Source organism: Giraffa tippelskirchi, chromosome 1, assembly GCF_054371585.1.
Source record: "Giraffa tippelskirchi isolate mGirTip1 chromosome 1, T2T-mGirTip1v1.2.pri, whole genome shotgun sequence".
Lineage (NCBI taxonomy): Eukaryota > Metazoa > Chordata > Mammalia > Artiodactyla > Giraffidae > Giraffa > Giraffa tippelskirchi.
The window spans coordinates 200,892,158-200,914,487 of NC_137275.1; the positions used below are offsets into that span (position 1 = coordinate 200,892,158).

The 22,330-nt window shown below is 49.3% G+C and overlaps 1 protein-coding gene across 5 annotated transcripts in view; it reads left to right on the plus strand.

Annotated features, from left to right (window-relative positions):
- The first annotated feature begins 5,816 nt into the window (after positions 1–5,816).
- The window catches only part of PHF2 (PHD finger protein 2), an 84,576-nt gene continuing 68,062 nt past the window's right edge, over positions 5,817–22,330 (plus strand). For all 5 annotated transcript variants that reach the window (XM_081523807.1, XM_081523827.1, XM_081523818.1 and 2 more), the window contains exon 1: positions 5,817–5,933. In XM_081523807.1, the coding sequence (XP_081379933.1) occupies positions 5,836–5,933 (98 nt within the window). In that variant the 5' untranslated portion in view covers positions 5,817–5,835. The remainder of the gene's footprint in view (positions 5,934–22,330) is intronic.

Genomic DNA, 22,330 nt, shown 5'->3' on the forward strand with positions numbered 1-22,330 from the left:
TGAAAAAGAAAAGCCAATTTGGAGGTCTCATCCTACCAAATTTCAAAGCTTACTACAGAGCCATAGTAATCAAAATAATGTGGTACTGGCATAAAGATACACAAACCAATGAAATACAATAGAGAACCCAGAAATAAACCCTGGTCCATATGGTCAAATGATTTTTGACAAGGGTGTGATGACCATTCAGTGGGGAAACGACAGTCCTTTCAACAAATGGTGCTGGGAAAACTGGATATTCACATATGAAAGAATTAAGATGAACCCTTACTTCACACATCCTATACAAAAATTAATTGAAAATGGACCAAAGTCCTAAACTTAAGAACTACAACACTTTTTTTCTTTTTTATATTCTTAGTTTATTTTTTAGATTGCATATGTGAGTAATAACATACAGTGTTTGTCTTTCTCTGACTTATTTTACTAAGGATAATTCTTTCAAGGTCCATCCGTGTAAAACTACAACACTCCTAGATGAAAACATATGGAGGAAAGCTTCATGATATTGAATTTAGCGAAGATTTCTTGGATATGACATCAAATGCATAGGTAACAAAACAAAAAATAGATGAACTGGGCTTCATCAAAATTAAAAACTTAAAGTGCACAGGATGGGAGAAGATAATTGCAAATCATATATATGATAGGCAATTAATATCCAGAATATATTAAAAAATCTTCTGCAAGTTAGCAAAAAGCAACCAACTCAAATCAAAAATGAGGAAAGGATTAGAATAGACATTTTTCCAAAGAATATATATATAGATAGCCACTAAGCACATAAAAGGATGCTCAACATCACTAATCATTTAGGGAAATGCAAATCAAGACCACAGTGATCATGGAGTTTCAGTGGAACTAAATTTTTGCCATTAAAAATTGGTATTATATTGGACTATACATTGAGAAATCAATCAAAATAGAAAAAAATGTACTTAAAAAAAAAAAACCCACAATGAGACACCACTTCCCACACATTAGGATGGCTATAAAAAATAGAAACAAACAAACAAAACCCAAACCAGAACTAATGTGTTGATGAAGATGTGGAGAAATTAGAACCCTTGTGCACTGTTGGTGGAAATTTAAAATGCTGTAGCTGCTGTGAAAAACAGTATGGTGGTTCCTTAAAAAGTTAAAAATAGAATTACCACATGATTCAGCAATTTCACTTCTGGGTATACACACAGCAGAAGTGAAAGCAGGGACTTGAACAGATATTTGTATACCTGTGCTCATAGCCAAACGGCGGGGACAACCCGTGTCTAACAACAGTGAGCAAATAAACCAAATGTGGCCTATCCATACAATGAAGTATCTTAAAGTCTTAAAAAGGAAGGAAATTCTGACACATGCTACACCATGGATAAACTTTGAGGACATTCTGCTCAGTGAAATAAGCATCACAAAAGGACAAATAATGTATGATGCCACATATAAGGTCCCTAGAGTAATCAAATTCATAAAGACAGAAAGTAGAATGATAGTTACCAGGAGCTGGAGGTAAGGGGTATGGGGGAGTTAGGGTCAGAATTTCAGTTTAAGATGAGAATAGTTGTAGAGATGGATAGATGAGATAGTTGTAGAGAATTTCAGATGAGAATAGTTGTAGAGATGGATAAGGTTGATGGCTGCACAATATTGTAAGTATAGTTAATGCAACAGAGCTGTACACTGAAAAATGGTTAAAATGGTAAATTTTATGTTATGTACGTTACCACAATGGAAAATCCTGCACCTGCATGCAGTACACTTTGTTGAGTAGTAGGTGAATGAATAAACACATACTGGAAGATGCTGCTTTTCCACTGGATAATAAGGCGAATAAAGCACGTCTTGTCCTCAGATACTTTCTGCAGAGTATGCAGCACTGCAGTCATGCTTCACCAGAGCGCCAGGGTGGAGGGGCAGCGTGTGGGCCATGTAGTTTGGCAGCCCACCCCCTCACCCCTACAGTATGCCAGGGGTGAGTGGTGAGGTCTTGGATGCTTGCACAGACTCATGGGTGATGTGCCATGAGGAATGGGGCAAACTTGAGGGAATGGGTGTTGAGGCAAGGGCAGATCACATGGAGGGCCACTGATCTTAGGGTGGAAGAGTACCAAGGCCACTCCCCCATTTTTTTCTAGGTCCTTCCATGTAAGTTCCCTTTGTTTTCCTTCCCCGACTCACCACTTCTAGGCCTCTGCTTTCAGGTCACCTCAGAAGCTCTCCGCCTCTGCCCAGCCCTGACCCTGTGCCAATTTCCATAGGGCACCATGGTGCCCAGCCCACTATATGTGTTGCTGTCTTCCTTTACTGCCATATGAGTGTCACAACACTTGGGGCTGCTAAGTGATCTATGGCTACAACACTGCTCAGCACACAGCAGGTGTTCAATATAAATTGACATAAATATATTTTGAAATAAATGACAGAGGGAGGACACAAAGATAAGGCAGGCTTTCTGACAGGGGATAAGAGAGAAGTCATAGGGAGAAAGTCTTTTCCAAAGAGAGGAAGAGTCTGGGACTCATATTGAGACATTTTAGTCTGTAATTGGCAGGCAGCCTTGGAAGTGCTTTGAGTAATAGGAAAGTATCTCAACAAACACTTCCAGATACAAGAGGTCATGGATGTAGACAGGGGAGTGCTGGAGGGCAGGGGGTGGAGATGGGTGGGGCAGGGTGGCCAGAGCCATCCCAGAGGTCTGCAGTGAATGACCTGGGGTGGAGGATGGGCTCCCATGCCTACTGCATGTGCTCGGGGTGCCCTGGGAGGCGACCAAGGGGTGGCAGTGCAGGCTCAGGCCCTGGGGAAGTCTGGGTTCCTGGCCTGCTCTTTCCTCTCACTAGTCAGCTGACTTTCTCCATTCAACTGCTCTGAGCCTCAGTTTTCACTTTCAGAAAATGGCATCAATACTATACCGTGTCTATTAGTTGCTCAGTCGTGTCTGACTCTTTGTGACCCCATGGACTGTAGCCTGCCAGGCTCCTCTGTCTGTGGGATTTTCCAGGCAAGCATATGGGAGTGGGTTGTCATTTTCTCCTCCAGAGGATCTTCCCAAACCAAGGATCAAACCCCTGTCTCCTGCATTGCAGGCAGATCCTTTACTATCTGAGCCACCAAGGAAGCTCTGTACCTCTCTACAACACCTGTTTATATACCTATCTCTAAAGTGGCAGCAGTAACACCTAAGGTGTCAATGTGAGTGCTGAGTTTGTAATAATCACTACCCAGGGGATATGCTAAGTGCTTTACAAGCAGTGAGTTCTGGTCCATGTCTGAAGAACTAAACACAGTGCACTGTACCTGGTAAGCATTTGATAAATGCTGGGTACCTATTATCATTATTTGTAAAGCAGGAAATGGAAGTGTCAGAGATGAGGACTGCCGACCAACCACAGTCAGGTTGGTCTCCAGAAGTTTCTGGCTCCAATAGATGACAAATGGGGTGATGGGGATATTGCTGGTTTAAGTGCTTCAGTACTGCCATGAAAAGTGAAAAGTAGTGAAACTGTTCATTCCTCAGTCGTGTCTGACTCTTTGTGACCCCATGGACTGTAGCCCACCAGGCTCCTCTGTCCATGGGATTCTCCAGGCAAGAGTACTGGAGTGGGTAGCCATTCCCTTCTCCAGGTCATCTTCCTGTCCCAGGAATTAAACCTAGGTCTCCTGCATTGCAGGCAGATTCTTTACCATTTGAACCACCAGGGAAGCCCATTCAGTACTGCCATGGGAGAAGGTAACTCAGCAGTGCCCAAGCCAGGTTCTTTGGGCCTCCTTGCAGACTTTGATCTACAGGCTGAGCACTGTTTACTTGCACCAATTCACAGCAGGGTGTTAACTGTGGACAATGCTTAATAGTTACTCCCTTTCCAGGGCCATCCAGGCCGTCATCAGAAGGATCAGAAGGAAGGACTCTGGAAGGGAGGATAACAGCTGGAATTCAGATAGGAAGGTAGTCCAGATCCTGGGCAGCTCACCAATGTGTAAGAGTGTGTATGTGTGTGGGGCGGAGATAATTCCTTTCTCCTCACTTCCCCTTTCTCCAGCTTCTTTTACCCACTCTCACCTAGTCCCTCCCAGCTAAGGCCCAGCTCTGGGCATTGCTCAGGCTGCAGTTGAGGGGTCACCTGTAGAGGGAAGGTGGGCAATAATGTGAAGGCAGATTTTGACTCAACAGGAGAGAGGGCTTCAACTGAGCTGCCTACAAGTGGACCAAGTGACCCTTAGGAGCTGTAGGCCTTGGTAGGGTACCTGTCAGGAATGCTTCTGTGAAGTGAGTTGGACCGGGTTTCCTGCCCAAAGTCTGGAATTCTCTGCTTGTGGCGGCCAGCATCTCCTAGCACCATACAGGGAGGATGGGGAAGACCAAGAGAGTGAGGGAGCACAGACAGGTTCCTTACTTTGAATTAGGAGCCAGCTCTGCTTTAGCATCCTGAAATGATCTCGGATCCCCAAAGTATGCAGCAGCTGGGTAGCAGGCAGGGGCGAGTCTGCTATAGAATGCTTTGGGAAAAGACTCCTCAGAGCTAGGGCCTGAACCCCTCACCCCCCACCCCCCAAAGACCCTGACCATCATAGGTGAGGTGGGATGACCACTAGAGACCCAGAGAGCAACAGGGCAGCCCTCTCCTCTTATATCCCTGTTTCTCGTCCTCCTATATGCTTGTTGCCACCAGCAGAACTCAGCAGTTTGGGACTCAGACAGGAGGCCTGGGGCCTACTGTCCTTCCTGCACTTTAGGTCTCCCAGGCCTGGGAGCTCCCACCAGGGCTCCTGGGCAGCTCAAATTCCAGGTAACCTCTTCCTCTTCACAGAGCTGACCCGTGCTGGCGTGCTTCTGGATCCTTTGAACTATGTCCTCTGAGGGCTCAGCATCAAGGGAAGTCCACTTGTGAAGGAGGGAGGGCAGTCCCTAGCCAGGAATAAGGGAGAAAGGGAAGTTGTATTCCAGCCAGAAACTCAGTTGGGAAGGTAGGAGGGAGGAGGGAACAGGAGGAACAACCCCAAGCTGCCCCCCTGCTCTGCTGCTGATCAGAAGAAACTTCAAGAGTCAAGTAGTTGCTCCTCTGCCTTCTTAACCAGGAAGGACGTCGTCCTTCTCCTCCTCTAGGGTCTCACCCCACACCCAGGGGTCTCCCAGACCTGTCTTCCCCTTGTACACTCAGTCCACCTTCTACCCGGGGAATCCCCTGACCCACCTTCTTCCAGGTGACGGTCTTCCAGCTCACCTTCTCCCCTTCAGGGGTCTCCTAGCCCACTTTCTCCCTTGGCAGGGTCTCCCCAGACCACCATCTCTCCCTGCAGGTCCCCCGACCCACCTTCTCCTGTCAGGGTCCTCTGGTCCCTCTTCTTCCCCAGCACGGTTCCCCGGACCACTTTCTCCCCCGGCAGAGGGGTACCCCGGCTAGCCTTCCCCGCGGTCCCCGGCCCGCCTTCCCGCGGCGGGAGCGGCGGCCCTGGCTGGCGGGTGGAGGCGGCGCCACCCGGGGCGCTGACGTAGAGGCCGCTCGGCGGCCGGGGGTCCCTTCGGTGGGGCCGCGGCTCCCCGCCCGCCGCCCCCGCGCGTCCATTCCCTTTTGTGTCCCGCGCGCGGCCCGCTCCCCGCGCACACTCGCGCCCTGCGCCCCGCGGGCCGGCGGGCGGCTCCCGGCGCGGCCCTGCACCGCGCGCCCCGCTTTGTGTGGACGCGCCGGCCGGGTGCGCGCGGGCTGTCGTGCGCCCCCGGCCCCGTCCCCGGCCCCGGCTCCGGCCCCGGCCCCGGCCCCGGCCCCCGCCCGGCCCGGCCCGCCCGGCCCGACCCGGGAGCGCAGCGCGGGCCGAGGGGCGGGCGGGCGGCGCGCGAACATGGCGACGGTGCCCGTGTACTGCGTCTGCCGGCTCCCCTACGACGTTACCCGCTTCATGATCGAGTGCGACGCCTGCAAGGACTGGTTCCACGGCAGGTGAGCGCGCAGCCGCCCGGCCCCGGCCCCGATCCCCGGCCCCCGGCCCCTGGGCCCCCGGCCCCCGGCCCCCGGCCCTGGCCCGGTCCGGTGAGCGCCCTGCAGGCCCCCGCCCGCCGCCTCCCGCCGGCCGCGCGCCCTTTTGTGCCCAGGGCGGGGGCCGGGGGCCGGGGCCGGGCGGGCGCCCCTCACCGCCGCCGCGCACAAAGCGGGTCCGCGGGGGGCGGCGGGCGGGGGCCGGGCCGGGAAGTTGGGGCGCCGAGCAGGCCGGACCGCCTGACAGCGGGCCCGCGGAGGCCGGGCTCCCGAGGCCCAGGCCCGGCGCCTCCCCCGCGAAGTTGCAGGAACTTTCCCCGCGCGGGCCCGGGAGACGCGCGAGTGGCGGGCTCGGACGCCGGCGGGGCTGGGACGGACGTGGGGCCCGGCCAGGTGGCGGCGGCGCGCCCACCCTCCGCCGCAGCCCGGAGCTCCGGCACCTTGTCCGGGAGGCAGGGACCCCTGCCCGGCCCCAGCGGGGCTCCTGGACCCGGCCGGCCTGCACATCCCCGGCAGGAGTGTGGGTGACAGAATGGTGGGTCTGTGTGGGTGTTGTGGCTTTGCCGCCTCCTCTTTGGCCGTCACGTTTCCCCGTTCCCCTCCTCTGTGTTCCAGACACAGGCCCACCCTGGTTTTGACTTGACCTTCTGCTCTCAGAGGAAGATGGGGTGGGGGGAGGTGAAGCTTGGCCTTTGCCCGTGACCATGACCTGGCCCTGTGCCGAGTTTTCAAAAGCCAGAGGCCCCTTCCCACCCAGAAGTAAGTGGCAGAGGAGGAAGAGGAGGTGATCCTGGTGCCCAAACTGCTCCAACAGGTTCTCCTGTGTTTGGGCCTCAGCGGAACCGCCAGAGGCTGGCCAGGGTAGTGTTCCCTCCTAGGCTCCAGTCTTAGACCCAGCAGGAGCAGGGCTAGGGGCAAGAGACTGCGTGTGTGCTGGTAGGTGGTCCCTCAACTTCCAGAGAGGCGAGCCCCCCCCACTCCGATTTTAACTGTGGATGGGCAAGTGGCCCTTAAAGGTAGGTTGTGTTATCTATTTCTGACAGTTTGCATGTGTGGGGGCTAGGCAGCCAGATGTGACAGGGCTTGCTTAGGTTGGTCAGTGCCAAGCCTGAGTCCCAGCTCAGTGCCAAGCCTGAGTCCTAGCTCAGTGCCTGTGACAGGGACACCAGTGAGGAGGGGTGAGACTCCATGGGATAGGAACTCCCACTGAAATCGTGGGGCTCCTGGGCTGCCTTCCCAGGACTGTGGAGACCCTGCAGAGCAGTGGAGGCTGGAGTAGGAGCACTGGGCTCTGCCCAGAGCAGTGCTGCTATGCACATCCACCAGTTGGCATCCTCTCAGAGTTCATGGCTGGATCAAGGGTGAGAGCTGCCATATGATTGTTCATGGCTCCTTAGGTCCAGAGATGCTGAGAAGCTGGCCCGGAGTGCCCTGAAAGTGGTGGGACCTCTCCCTCCTCCCCCACCCCTACCCAGGGCCTGCAAGCCTGCCCAAGGTGCCCAGGCTGGAGGAGTGTGAGGGCCTGGGAGGACCCTTGCCTGGCTTCCCTCCTTTGAGTTGGGCAGGCAAAGCCAGTTCTGAGCTGGACTTTGAGAAGGGGCGTAGTGAGTGGGAGGAGCGGAGGAGGTAGGGAGAGACCTGGGAATGAGAGCAAGCAGGGGAAAGGGGCTGAGGGCTGGCCTGAGGGGATGGTGGCATTTACTGGATTGGCTTAGGTAGAGACAGGGAGAAAGATGCATCCTGACACCTCAAAGGGGATGTTTTGGGGAAGTCTTATCTCTTTATTTCTTATTTCTCATGTGAAGTCTTTGATTTAATCTGATATACACACAGATCATTTGATCAGCACAGATTCATTTCCACCTATGTGGGGTCACCCTATGGTCTGAAAGGGGCTGTGCTTCCCTTGTGCCAAGGGGCACATCTTCTCTGTGTGTAATCAAGGGTTCCTTACAGAAGTGACTGAACCCTGAGGGGCCAGAACACCTCCTGTAGTCCTTAGTCCCCTGAGTGGCTCAGGGGAGGTGCTGTGATGGGAGAACACGGGGTCCGAGTTTGGGACCATTGTTGGTGAGACTGGGCAAGGCTATATGTGGCCCTCACAACCCTGGGCAAACCTCCCACCTCTCTTGTCATGACTCCTCTCCACTGTGACAGAAAGGTGTGTGACATGATCCACAATGTTTCCAAATCTCCAGATATTCTTGGATGGATGACCCTCTACTCTTTTCAGATCCAGGTACCATATCTGTACTGTTGTTCACTTCATATTCAACATCTCAACTCACTTTCTAAAAGTTTGAATACTTTGTAACTTTTTATCTTGAGAGAATTTGAAGAGTTACAAAAAAAGGCACAGTTTCCCTATACTCTACACCCTGCCTCCCCTGAAGTTAACATCTTATGGAATTATGTTGCAAGCATAGAAACAGACAGAAACACTGGGGCCGCACTGCTAACCAAACGTCAGGCTTTGGGCAGATTTATTTAGTTCCAGGACCCCACATTGCATTTCACTCCGGTGTCTCCTTACTCTCCTGAATCTTTCTGTTCCAAGGAAACTTCGTATCATTCCCTGAAATAGAACATTAGTATAACTTGCTGTAGACAGTACTTATAAAAATAAACATAACTGTGAAAGTAACAGACTCCCTCTTGTTCCACCTGTGACCCTTCACATCCCTACAATGAACCCCACTTTGGATGGACTGGAAGGGGGTCTCTGAAGTTACTTTCACTCCCAGTGGCCAACTCTTTGCTGGTAGGACTCTAGCAGCAGTGCTGGCTGAGATCATGGTTGGGGCAGTCTCCTGTAGGGGAAGAACCTGCTCCCAGGTTGTGTCCACCATGGTAGGAAGCCTGGAGAACTCTGACTACCCCTTCTGGCATTCTCTGTGGTGGTCTTTCTGCTGGACTGAGCTGGCACTTGGGCAGCCAGGAAGGCAGGAGCTCATGTTCCACCCTATCTTGACCATGACTGGTCACTCCTGTGGCTAGGATACCTTGTCAACCCAATCTGCCTTCCTTGCACTCACTGCAGTGTCACCTGGAAATTGACTTTGACTAGGAAGGGATGGATTTTGTGGCCGGGTGTCCTCAGAGCTGTCTTATCTGTCTGAGCAGATATGGCACTGCTCAGGCATTGGGAACCTTCCTCCTCAATTAGGGTGCCACAAAGCCACTTAGGGCAAGAAATGGGGGGCTTCTCATGCTTGTGCCTCCTGCCAGACCCTGTGTGTCCCTCCATCCATGCCTTTGGCAAGGTGTCTGACTGTAGACCAATAGCTCTAAGGAGTGACCTGGGCATCTCACCTTTTCACCATCTTGATGCGAAGAGTCTCTGTGGAAAATAGAAATGATTCTGTTGAAGTATCAGAGATCACGAAGCTTCCTGACCCTCTTTAAGTTCCTATTGTATTGAGCTTGAAGGGTTTTTGGAAGCATATCAGTAAAGTTGATTTTAAAGAGTTTGAAAGCTGAGGTGCTGTGCCAGTCCTTTAGAGGCAGAAGTTCCATTTATCCCTCAGCAAGTAATATGGGGTGCATGTTCTGTGTGGGGTGCAGTGCTAGCTTTGTGGTTTCCTGGGGTAATAAGGCAGATCCCCTTCCCTCTTACAGGGTTTCTTCTGTGGGAGTCAAACTTGTGGGCTGGGAGTTCCATCCCAGCCTGGGGAGTGTTTCAAAGCTGGAGGGAGCACTGTGTGGGGCAGGGAGGCTGCATCAGGGACAGCCCGCAGGTGTGGCTGGAGATGGGAAGCACTCTGGGGCACTGAGCCGAGCAGTGGTAGGAGGGGACTGAGGACTTGACAGGGATCCTCCGGATACTGTGCACACAGCTGGGGAAGAGGACAGGGACAGGGGTCCCTGCTCAGGTGAGAGGTGACAGGCAGGACCTGGGGGTGAGGACTGGGGTGGGGAGAAGGGGTTGAATTCTACAAGTACTCAAAGGTGGGCTGGCAAGACTTGCCTGATGTAGATCCCCTCTGATTCCTGTGTGTTTGTCCTGCCATCTGGACGCCATGTGCCCTCCTCGCCAGGGCCCTATCTCTGTGCTCATCCTCCCCAGGACTGGTTGGCCTTTGTGGGTTTTTGCCATGTCTTTCACCCCACCCAGCCTTAAGCTTTTTAGAGAAGATCCTCTTCCTGGGTCCTTGGCCCTCATGGCTGCTCAGTACCACAGAGTGGGATGATGGCTGGCTTTGCTGGCCAACGAACTATGTGCACTTGGAGAGAAAGAAGGGCCTGCCAGGGCTCAGGCCTCAGTGTTGCAATCTGGGAGAGCAGAGCTGACAATTAAATCTTCTAATGTGAGATCCCTTAATACAGTGGGAAGTGCCATTCACATGGCGACCGAGTTGTGGCATGTTTAACGTGGTTAGGAATAATGATTTGTCATTTTAAAATGAAGAATTCTCACTGAATGAGCTTAAGAAGTTGCAGAGGAGGTTGGGGGAATGTCCTGCCAAATTATAGAGGGCAGAACAGATATCCCCTGTCCATTGATCCTTTCCAAATGATATGAATCTCAAAGGAAGCTACTTGGAGCTCACGGTAATCACCAGAATGTTTGCTTTTATTGAAAGTATTGGCATGGAAGCATGCTTGATGTGAGCCTCTGCAGTGCAGCCTGCATTTGTTTGGGGCCTCTTGGGCTTGGGTGTGGCTGCAGATGGCCTGAGTTGGGGCAAAGTTTGGGATACTTGAAGTGGACCCTGCCACTCTCAGGTACCATCTGTGGGTCCATCCCCTCACCTCTGTGATCGTGGCATCTGGCCATGTGGAAGGCCTTTTTCCAAAATAATGAGAAGTTTTGCTGTTGGGAGGGAGTGTTGGCCAGAAAATAATGTTCCACAACAAAGTATGCTGGAAAAAATCTAACTGCTAAGATTCCGGCGTGGGTAAAGCAAAGCTGTCAGTTAACTTCTAAGTGACTGATGTGACTAGTAGCACTGCAGGGCTCACACTCTTTCTGTCCTTTATGGTGTCAGGATTAGTTCCCAGTCATCCTTTTTTATTGGATGGTGGTGGGCCAGGAGGGCCACCTTGGCCTCCCACTTCTAGCAGAAAGAGAGGGCCCTTGTCTCCTTACCCACAGCTGGTGTACACATCTCTGCCAGGGGTGGGGGCAGAAATGGCATTTGGCATATTCTGGCTCAAGTGTGCTGAAAACTCCATACCTGTCCATGGTTTTGAAAATGCAATGTGATAGAGACATCTTCTCAGCAGAAAGGCCACAACCAGTGGCAGGTAGGGAAGCTGGGCTCTCTGCAGCACTCTTGGTGTCTCAGGTGTACCCAGCATCCCCCTGGCCGCCCACTTAGAGCTGTGTCTCCATCTCTGCACCTTGCCTCCATGTCTCACTTATGCTCCACTCCCTACTCCTGTCTGTCTCAGTTCTCAGCTTTTTGGCTTGGTGGTGAGGCTAACAGCCCTCTTTGGAATGGGTCTTGGCCCTGTGCTTTAGGGCACAGGGTCTCTTCACTTCCCCCCAAAGTGTTGGGTCATCTGTGGAAAAACGTAGTTAGAATTCCAGCCAGTGACTGGCTTTGCCTCTAAGCATAAGAACTGAAGGTCCTTGTGGTGTTTGTCCAGGCGAATGGAGAAACAAGCCTTTCATCCTTTTTTTAAAAATTAGGGTGAAATTCACATACCATGAAATTAACCATCTTATGGTGCACGGTTAATAGCATTTAGTACATTCAGGATATTTTTCAGCTGTCACCTCTGTCTAGGTTGTGAACATTTTTATCACCTCAAAAGAAAACCCATTAGACAACATCCCCATTCCTCCTCCCGTCAGTCCTGGACAACCACCCATCTGTTTTCTGTCCCTATGGATTTATCTATTCTGGACATTTCATATAAATGGAATCATACTATATGTAGCCTTCTGTGTCTGTCTTCATAATGTATTTTTAGGATCATCCACTTTGCGGTGTGTATCAGAACTTCGTTGATTTTTTATGGCTGAATAATACTCCAGTGTAAGGATATACCACAGTTTGTACATACATTCATCTCTTTATGGTTATTTGGGCTTTTCCACCTATGGCTATTGTCAGTAGTGCTGCTGTGAACATTTGTGTAGAAATATTTGTTTGAAGACTTGTTTTCAATTGTTTAGGGAATTGCTGGGTCATAAGATTATTCTATGTTTAACTTTTTGAGTAACCAGCAAACTGTTTTTCCACAGCAGCTGCATCATTTTACATTCTTACCATCAATGTGGGAGCAATCTGATTTCTCTTCATCCTTACCAACACGTTGTTTTCCATTTTTAAAATTATGAGCATCCTAGTGGGTGAGAGGTGGTATCTCATTATGATTTCGTTTTGCATTTCCATAATGGCTGATGGTGTTGAATATATTCTCATGCACTTGTCCATTAACATATCTTCTTTGGAGAAATGTCTGTTGAAACAGGTTGCCCATTTGAAATTTTTTTTTTTTTTAATTTTAAGAGTTCTTTATATATTCTGGACAATAGACCCTTATCAGATACAAAATTTGCATGTGTTTTTCCATTCTATGGGTTGTCTTTTCACTTCTGTGTTAATGCCCATTGATGTACAAATATTTTTAATTTTGATGAAGTCTAATTTGTCTTTTTCTTTGGTTGCTTATGCTTTTGGTGCTATATCTAAGAATCCATTGCCAGATCTGGAGGTCTTGAAGATTTACCCCTTTGATTTCTTCTAAGAGTTTTACAGTTTTAGCTCTTATATTTAGTTTTTGACTCATTTTCAGTTAATTTTTATATATGATTTGAAATATGGATCCAACATCATTTGTTTTCATGTGGATGTCCAGTTGTCTCAGAACCATTTGTTGAAAAGACTATTTTTTCCCTATTGAAAGTCTTGGTAGCCTTGCTGAAAGTCATTTAACCATATACATGAGGATTTAATTCTGTTCTCTATTCCCTTCCATTGGTCTATATGTCTATCCTCATGCTAGTGCCACACTGTTTTGGTTACTGTAGCTTTGTAGTAATTTGGAAGTGTGAGACTTCCAACCTTGTTCTTTTTAAACATTTTTTTTGAATTTTTGGGAGTCCTTGCAAATTCCATATGAATTTGAGAATTGACTTCTCAATTTCTGCAAAAAGGGCTTTTGGAATTTTGACAGGGATTGCATTGAATCTGTAAATTGCTTTGGGTAGTATTGACATCTTAGTATTACATTTTCAGATGTATGAGCATGGGGTGTCTTTCCATTTATTTAGATTTAGGTATTCCCTGATTACTTTCAGCAATGTTTTATAGTTTTTAGTGTACGAGTTTTAAATTTCTTGATTAAGTTTATTCCTAGGTACCCCATCCTCTTGAATGCAACTGTAAGTAGGATTGTTTTTGTAATATCTTTTTTTGTATTGTTCGTTGCTGGTGCTTTTACCCATTTTTATTAAAAAAAAAAAATCACCTTTTAACATGTGGCAGTGAAATTTCCTGAACCAGACATGCTTGGGGTGCAGGTGCTGAGGTATGCACACACTCAGCTGCATGCCTTTGTATGTCATGTGTCCAGAGTGTCTGCATGCCCTGGGAGGGGTGCTACTTTCCTTTTTAATCTTAAGTGTTCATTGAGCCTCCTTCTGTCACATCCTGGGTTAGGCATTTTTCATACACATGTGGTGGGGTGCTTCTTGTGTTGGGGATTGCCATGCGGGTCTCTGTATCCTTTATGGTGACTGTTGAGGAAGCTGCAACTGAGTAGTCAGGGCTCGCTGCTGGGCATGTAGTGTATGTGGCCTTGCTGACCTTCGCACTGCCTCTGAGTGCTTGGTGGTGGTGGGCTTTTCTGATTGAGAGGCGAGCAAGCTGAGGCTAGAAAGATCAGCTCTCTGAGGTCAACACTACAACATGATAGGCTGGGACAACAGCAGCTCCCTCTACCAATGCCCTTTCATTGATGTTAATGACAGGGTTCAGTGCCCAGGACCCTAGAAGGCGAAAGTTCCCAGCGGTTGTGAACCTGCGGGTTGGGTCAGCACTGCTCCTTGGGCTGAGCAGGGCATGAGGGCAATGAATAAGCCCCTGGGATGGTAGTGCAAGCTGCTGACTAAACCGTGAGCCTTATGCTGGGGTAGGCCACTTGCCCAGGAAACTTTGGGCACAGTCTCTGGCTGGGTGCATCTCGGTCTGGGTCCTTCTAGTAGGATGCTGTTTTCTGCTTCACATAGAAGTGCAGGGTGGAACTCATTTCTTGTGCTCTCTACACAGCATGGACTGGGCACAGGTCCTATGGTCCTGGATAAGTGTGAGTGGCTGGATAGGCCTTGGAGACTGCCCTGGGGCCAGGTCTGAGCTCATAGTTGCCTACCCCTGGGACAGCCAGACTTGGGCTGGTAATCTCAGGCTGATGCATGATCAGCCCAACTACATGGACTCTGATACTTGAAAATCTTTTTGTAACTTTGAGACTTTGCCTCTCATTTTATCCAGCCCCTAAGAACTGCCCCCAGATCAGAGTCTGGATGTGAATCCCAGCGAGGTTGGGCTGGAAGGGGAGTGAGAAAGTGCTTTTTGGGAACAGCGGGGGCACATAGGCCCTTCCCTGCCCAGGTTCCATCTCACCACCCTCCTGGGCTGACTTGCTGTCACCTGGAGAGATGACACAGATTTAGGGGTTCAGCCCCCATCTCCTGCAGAAGAGGCTAAGGCCTGGGGCCCTGTGCAGTATGACTCTGGGCATCCTGGGAGAATCAAGAAACTGTAGCCTGATCCTGTCTGCCTCCCAGATGAACAAGGCCCAGGGAGGTGTGCAGTGAGCTACCTAGGAGGACCAGCAGCCAGCCTGGGTCACTGGCTGATAAGTGGCACGTGGTGTTTTGCCACCCCGCCTTTCCCTTGACAAGTTCAAAGTCTGGCAGACACTGCTTCACCCGTGCTGTTGGAGGGTGAAAGTCTTAGCTGCTGTTCGGTCTTGTGGTTCTCATGATACGCTGTTGTCATGGTGACCTTTTGATTCCAGTTTGGGTACTTATGTAGCCGACACCCATCCTATCCTGGTTCTGCCTCTGGGGCTCTCCAGCATCCCTCTCAGAATCCTGGGCCCCTGTCTGCCAGAACCCCTGCCCCCTGCCCAGTGTGTAAGCATCAGGTATTTGATTTTGGTCCCTGGCTCCAGAAGTGGAGGTGGACAGGTGGACCTGGGAGTGACTCACTGAGTGAGGGTGGGGCATCTTTGTGAGTCTGGGGGCCATATTGTATTATACCCCCTCACTTCACTGGGTCACAGCTAGGTGTGGGACTAGGGCTCTGAAGACCTTTTACCTAGGTTCTGCCTCAAAAGCCGTGCTTTCCCAGACCCTCTATGCCATGTCCCAGTCCTGCCCATCCGGTACCCTTCTCAGCTCCCCAGGGCACGTGGTTCCTTTCCTTTCCTCCACAGACAGTGTGGCCCTCTGGAATAGAAGGTGGGTGTTGGTGGGACCAGAGAGCGCCATGTGGCTCTGCTCGTCCTGGCACTCAGTGGCCGAGGTCCGGAGGTGCAGCCCTGCGTGATCCTTCTGCAGAGCAGCCGTCCCAGCCTCAGGGCTGTGAAAAAAGCAAGTACTGGATTAATGCTTGGAGAAAGAGGTGGACAGATTTGCATTCAATTTGAGAAAAAACTTTTTGATAATTGAAATTGGCCCCAGACTGTACATGTCTAGGGAAATATACCATGCATGTTAGAGCAGGATCTCTCCACCTGGGCTCTGTGGACACTGGGACCAGAAAGTTCTTTGCTCTGCAGGATGCGGAACAACCCTGGCCTCTGCCTACTAATCCAGGAGCACCCGCCCCTCAGCTGTGACAGCAAAAGTGCCTCCAGGCATGGCCGATGTCCTTTGGGGGGTACAGTTGTCCCTGGTGGAGGAGAAGAGGTGACTGAACATCTGCAGAAACATACTCACTTTTGTTGGGTGGAAAATGGAGCTTCTGACCCCTTTTCTTTTTTATGTTTATTGTGATAGGAATAACTGCATGTATTCACTTAAAAATAGTTAATTGAACAAATTTGCAAGTGGAACACTAGGACATGGCTTTTTAAAAAAGAGTGTGAAGGAATCGGTAGTGAAAAGTTATCTTCTCTCCGGAACCAACTCGATTGCAGCTCTTTAGGAAAAGCTCCAGGGAGATTTCTGTTTATACAGCGTTTGTGTGGCACAGCCACCCCCTCTCCCTTTCCTCAGGCACCCAGGCGTATAGGCACATGCTGCGGGCATGGTTCTGCCTGGGACAGGGTTCTCACAGAGGACTCTGTTGTGCCGTCTGCACTCAGGGATTCATTTTCCTGACTCCTCGGTCCTGGTTGGTGTTAAGCTTGCTTCTCATCTGTAGCAACTGCAGTTTTGCTCAGGGAGCATCCTGGTACATACAGTTATGTGATCACATGTACAACTTTATCTGTTGGATAAATCCCAAGATATAAGGCTGCTGAGTTGAAGGGGACTGCATTTCAGGTTTTAAAATTGCCAGATAGGTTGTACAGATTTCTCTACACACTGGCAACACATTTTCTGAACTTTTTGATTTTTTTTTGTCAACTCTGTCTAGAAGGTAAAAAATTGTTTATCTCACTGTGGTTTTAGAGTGCAGTTTTTATATATTATTATTTCAGTTTGTAGTTGTCTAATTATTAAACTCACTCACTTTTAAATTCTTTTCGCCCTGCAATTGTAGGATTTTGGAAATGGCCCTGATGCTTTCTAATAAAGACAAAAAGAGCAGGTTGAATCTGAGAAGTAAAATGAGAGGCAGCTTTCTTCTGTTGGGTCAGGGCAGGGGGGGAGGGCGGGGTCATTGGGTCAGGGCAGGGGGGGAGGGCGGGGTCATTCCCATTCTCTCCCTCCTCCTGCTCCAGTAGTACTCTGAGCCCCTGCAAACCTCTAGGACTGGCAGAGGGTGAAAGCTCACTTGTTTGCTAAATATCCCCTCTCCCTTCCTTTTAAAAATAATTTTATTTATTTATTTTGCTGTGCTAGGTCTTTGTTGCTGTGTAGGCTTTTCTCTAGTCGCAGCGAGCAGGGGCTACTCACTAGTTTCAGTGCATGGGCTTCTCATTACGGTGGCTTCTCTTACGGTGGAGCACAGGTTCTAGGGTGTGTGGACTTTAGTTGTTTTGGCTCCCGGGCTCTAGAGCACAGGCTCAATAGTTGTGGTGCATAGGCTTAGTTGCTCTGTGGCATGTGAGTTTTTCCTGGATCAGGGATCGAACCCATGTCTCCTTCATTGGCAGGTGGATTCTTTACCATTGAGGCACCAGGGAAGCCCCCTCACCTCTCCTTTTCTTTTGAGTCTTATTGTGAGGTCAGCCTCATTTGCTTTTATTTCTTTATAAACTTTTATTTTAGACTTGTTTTAGGTTTGTAGAAAATGTGCAGCCTTGGTTGAGTTTGTGCATACCCTGGCTTAGTTTCCCTGATTGTTAGCATCTCACATCATTGCCCTACCCTGGTCACAGAGCAGGAGTTCATGTTGTTCCATTGCCATACACTTCCAACTCCTGGTCCTCCCCACAGAACCAGGTTTACTGGAGGCCTTGCATGCCTTGTCATGGCCTCTCCGATCCCTTTGTCCTCTGATCCTGACACTGAAGACCCTCCAGAGTTTGTGTACCTTTGAGGAGCCATGTCTCCGGCTTGTGTGACTTCCTTGTTGCACCTTCACATACCCCTAAGCCTGGGACCCCAGCCCCAACATGGGCACTCTAACTGCTCTTGGGGCTGTCTGTGATCCTGTGAGAGAGCTGGGCATCACTCAGCAGCCCCATGGTGGTCCCTGCGGCACAGACATGGGGTGTATTCCACGTGGTCCTGATCACAAGAGCTGCCATTTAGGATCATGGTGCTGCTCCCCTTTCATAGTTTCTTCTAGATCTCAGACTTGTTTTGTTTTATTAGATTTCAAACTACTCTTTGGAAAAGAAAGATGTAATTAGAGTGGTCTTTTGCACCTCCTCTCTGAAAAGCTTACTGAGAGAGTGATCTCTCCCCAACCCTTGTGCCCTGCCTTAGGGACCAATGCTACCACCATCCAGACACTTCAGTGGCTCCTGCCCTCCGGACACACCACTGGAGTAGGATGTGCAAGTAGGGGCGTCCCAGGGAGCATTTGGTCCAGGCCCCTCTTTTGCAAACGAAAAATGGAGGCTGCCCATCAATCTGTGTCCTCTCTTAGCCTAGTGCTCTTTCCAGACCCTGGGGCATTCCCTACAGATGGGCTGGAACCCTCTTGGTTGGTTCTGTCCTTGGGAAGGTCCCCTGCCGCCAGTGCTGAGAAGCACACGTTTGAGCACTGGAAGCCCTGTATCCTCTGTGATTCTGTGAGTGACGACTGTGAGCCCCTATTCGCCTTGTGGTCAGGCTGCTTATCTGCAGTGGGAGGCTGTGACCAACTGGCCTTGAGGTTCTGAGGTCAGTAGGAGGTGGCCCGATGCTGTCCTGGTAGAGGCCTGCCTGCTGCTGGGTTATCCTGTTGGAGCCTCCCCTCTCTGCCTGCCCTTTTACCCTGTCCGCAGAGCCTCTATCACCTAGGAGGCCTGGCCAGCTCCCCGAGGTCCCTTGTTGGAACTGTGGATCAGGATCCAGCCTGTCTTCGACACCCCCTGCCACCCCAGAGCTGGTCACTGGAGGCCTGAGGGATGGCAGAGCTGGGCCTGGTTGTGTCCTTGCCACTTCCCTGCTAACACTCTGGGATTCCAGGATTCAGTTCATTTTTAAACTCCTGGGGGAGTCCCTGTACAGATGGTCCCTGTGCTGGGGCCGCAGGTCTGGATGATGGCTCACGGTCACAGCACCCTGTTGTACCAGGCGGTCCTCTGGGAGTCCACAGTCACCTCACAGTGCTGGCCTGTTCACCATGATCTGCACACACTGTGAGTTAGTGAAGGAAAATGCTCTTGGCGAAGTCACCCGGCAGCAGTTGGCAGCCTGCCATTCTTACCAGTCGCTTGGCAGGAGAATCTTCAAGGCCTTTCCGGAAGTGTCCTGTCTGTGGGGCGGAACTATGGACACGGCCTAGTGTGCTTGTGCTTGCTGGTATCGTCAGTGTCGGATGGACAGAGGGCCCTGGTGCCCCTGTACAGTGAGATCTAAGGTCTTTGTGTGCCTCATCTCATCCGCAGGGCCTGTTCCAGGAGCCTGGTGAGGCCTCTAACTTAGGCTGGATGTGGTCAAGCGCAGCCAGTGTCCTTTCACCATGTTCACTGCCCACTGGCTATGCTGGCTGCTGTTAAAGTGTCCCTTGAGGCCCAGCTTGTACTATCCTAGCCTCGTGGCCTGGTCCCCTCTGGGATAGGGTCCATCAAAAGGTGCATCATAAGACGCTTATCTCAGAGGGCTGCAGCAGATGTCTGCTCCAGGCCCTACACCTTGTTTGTGCCTTCTGAGAGTCTGGAGCAAGGGCCCACTGGAGCCCATCCAAGTTTCCATATCCTGATCTTTGCTTTTCTTGTCCTCTATGGTAAACACATGAACACACACACACACACACACACACACACACAGACACCCCCCACCCTCGCCCCCAAAAAAAGCAAAGGACAGATATTAGAATGTTCCAGCAGGATAGAAGCACACCAGTTAGTCCTCCATCCAGATGTAGCCACCCTACAACCAGAGCACAGCCCTCATCTGCGCTGTCACCTGGAGGGTCACAGCACAGAGCTGGATCCCAGGCCCTATCCCTAAACACCCTCCAAGGGATGTGTTAGGGGCTGAGAACAGGCACCTCACCTCCCTGGGCCTTGAGTGTTATTTCTGTTGATATGACCTTGGATTGCATTTGCTCTCAGGTCAAATTTGTCTTCCCAGCCACCTTGTGAGTCTCTGAGGGTTTTATCCAGATGGAAGGCTGTAATTCCCAGAGCTTCTATTTGCTCTATATCTGCATACAATTGGTTTCCTTAGAAACTGCTGGAATAAATGCTCCAGAACCTGCTTCTGATTTTTAAAGAGAACATGCCATTTATCTGGAATATCTATTAAAAATTCACCGAAACAGGTTTAAAAATATATGAAGAGACATTTTGAATATTCATTTAATATATCAAGGATTCTAGACTCTTATTAGATTGAAGGGATGATTAAATAAATTATAATGTACTCACAATAGGAAATTATTCAGTCACAAACAGTGATGTTTAAGACAAGATTTTAATGATATGGGAAAACATTTATGCTATAATATTAAATAGGAAAATAAAACAAGATACTATATCTTCTATATAGGGTGTTAGTTGGTATGAATCAATTAAAACAGAAGACATGCTGGAAGAAAATGTTAAGAGGGTTGAGAGTGTTTTTTTTCCTGTTGCTTTCATACTTATCTGTACTTTTCAGCTTGTTTTCTAGGAGCATAAGGTTACTTTTATAATCAGAACTAAAATAAGCATGAAAATAAGATTGTCAGAGTGTAGAGGTCATCCTGCCCTTCCTCGCATTTCACAGGTTTTGTAGACTATAGTAAGTCCCCTGTATATGAACAAGCTCTGTTCTGAGAGCAGGTTTGTTAAGTCCAGTGAAGTTAGCCTAGGTACCTAACTAACACAATTGGCTATATAGTACTATACTATGATAGGTTTATATTACTTTTCACACAAATAATACATAACAAGCACAAAAAATAAATACCATATTTTTAATCTTACAGTAAAGTACCTTAAAAAGTACAGTAGTGCCAGATATGTTGCCACTGCTTTTACGCTTGCTTCCAGACACCTTGGGCTTGAAACAGACACTGTACTATGGAACTCTATACAGTACTGTAGTAAAGTACACAAAGGTACAACTACCTGTAGAGAATGCACGCACGTGACACTGGTGTGATTGTACCTGAGAATGCACATGCGCATCTTTGAAAGTTCTCGAGTTGAAGGTTCATATGTAGGGGACTTACTCTATAGGTTTTATAGACACTTGGGAATGAGTGTCTCCCAACCTCACAGCCACCTGGAAGCTAGGCTGAGGACGGCCTTCTTTAGGACCCTTGACTCTGAAGGTCCTTCAGGCAATCCTTCTTCTGATGCTATCCTCCCAGCCCCCAGTAATGCATAGTAGCCTGGCCGGCAACCTGTCTGCTGAGAAGGGGCTCCATCTGCCACCCAAGAGCCCCATTGCCCCCAAACATCTTTCTGCAAGTGGAACTTCAAGCCTCATAGGACCCTGTGCACACTTTGGATCATCCCAGGGATGGGGCCTCAGGCTAATGGGTTGAGGTAGGCCCCTCAGCTAACTAGGAGCAGTGACTGAAGCCCTGTGACCACTTCCCAGAGCAGCAGGACCATCCTGTCACCAGCTGCTCTCATGCTGGAGTGTCCCACTCTAGATGGGGACCCAAGAGTGCAGCCGGCTTTGGAGGACAGAGCCTGTAAGCCAGCTCCTCCTGGTCTGTCCTCACCTTTTTCTCCTTTAGACTGGCAGCTAAGCCCCTGGTTACTGCGCTCCATATGAGGGATGAGCAAGTGGGGCCTCAGTGCTCCGAGATGTGGTTTGCAAGGCTGATGGGGGTGTGACTCAAGAGGGGGCCCTTGGGGAGATACCAGCAGACACCAGCCTTACCAGACACGCTAAAGGCACAGAGCTTTAAGCCATTACTTAGACATGCCAAATAGTTACTCATATACACTTGGATACTAACAGATACTAAATTATTAGAGTAACCTAAGGCCAAAAGTATGGAGAGCTACTTTCAATTGAATCTACTTCAGGAATGATAGCAAAGAATTCTGAAAATACAATGTAAGCCTTAAGAGATTTAGGATTTGGTGTTATAGAAAATATTTCCTGACCACATTCACCTCGTGACCATTCATTTTCAAAATACTGATTCTGGAATACCCTGAGAACATGTGCATCTGTGTGTCTGTGCACATGTCCTTTCTGAGTGTGCCAGGTGGCACTTTGCAGTGCACAAGGATGAACATCCTACAGATGCACCCGCTGGGCACACGTCCTTTCCAAGTACGTGTGTCCACACAGCTGGTTTGCACCAAATATGTGCATATTCGAAGATGCCCTATTCTTTTTTCTTATACATTTTACAAAATTCAGTTTTATTCTTTCCAGCTTTATTGAGTTATAATTGACAAAATTTTAATATATTTAAAGTGTACAATGTGATGATTTAATATAGGTATACATTGTGAAAAGGTTCCTACAATTGAGTCAATTAACATATCCATCATCTCACATAGTTAATTTTTTTTTTTTTTGGTTGGAACACAAGTTTTAGTCTCTTGGCAAATTTCAGTTATATAATACAGTATTATGAACGCTAGTCCTGTGTTATACATTAGATCCTCAGACTTTGCCCTTTTACCAGCCTCCCCCACCCCCCACAAAGATGCCTTGTCTTGGAGGGATGGTAGACCTGGGA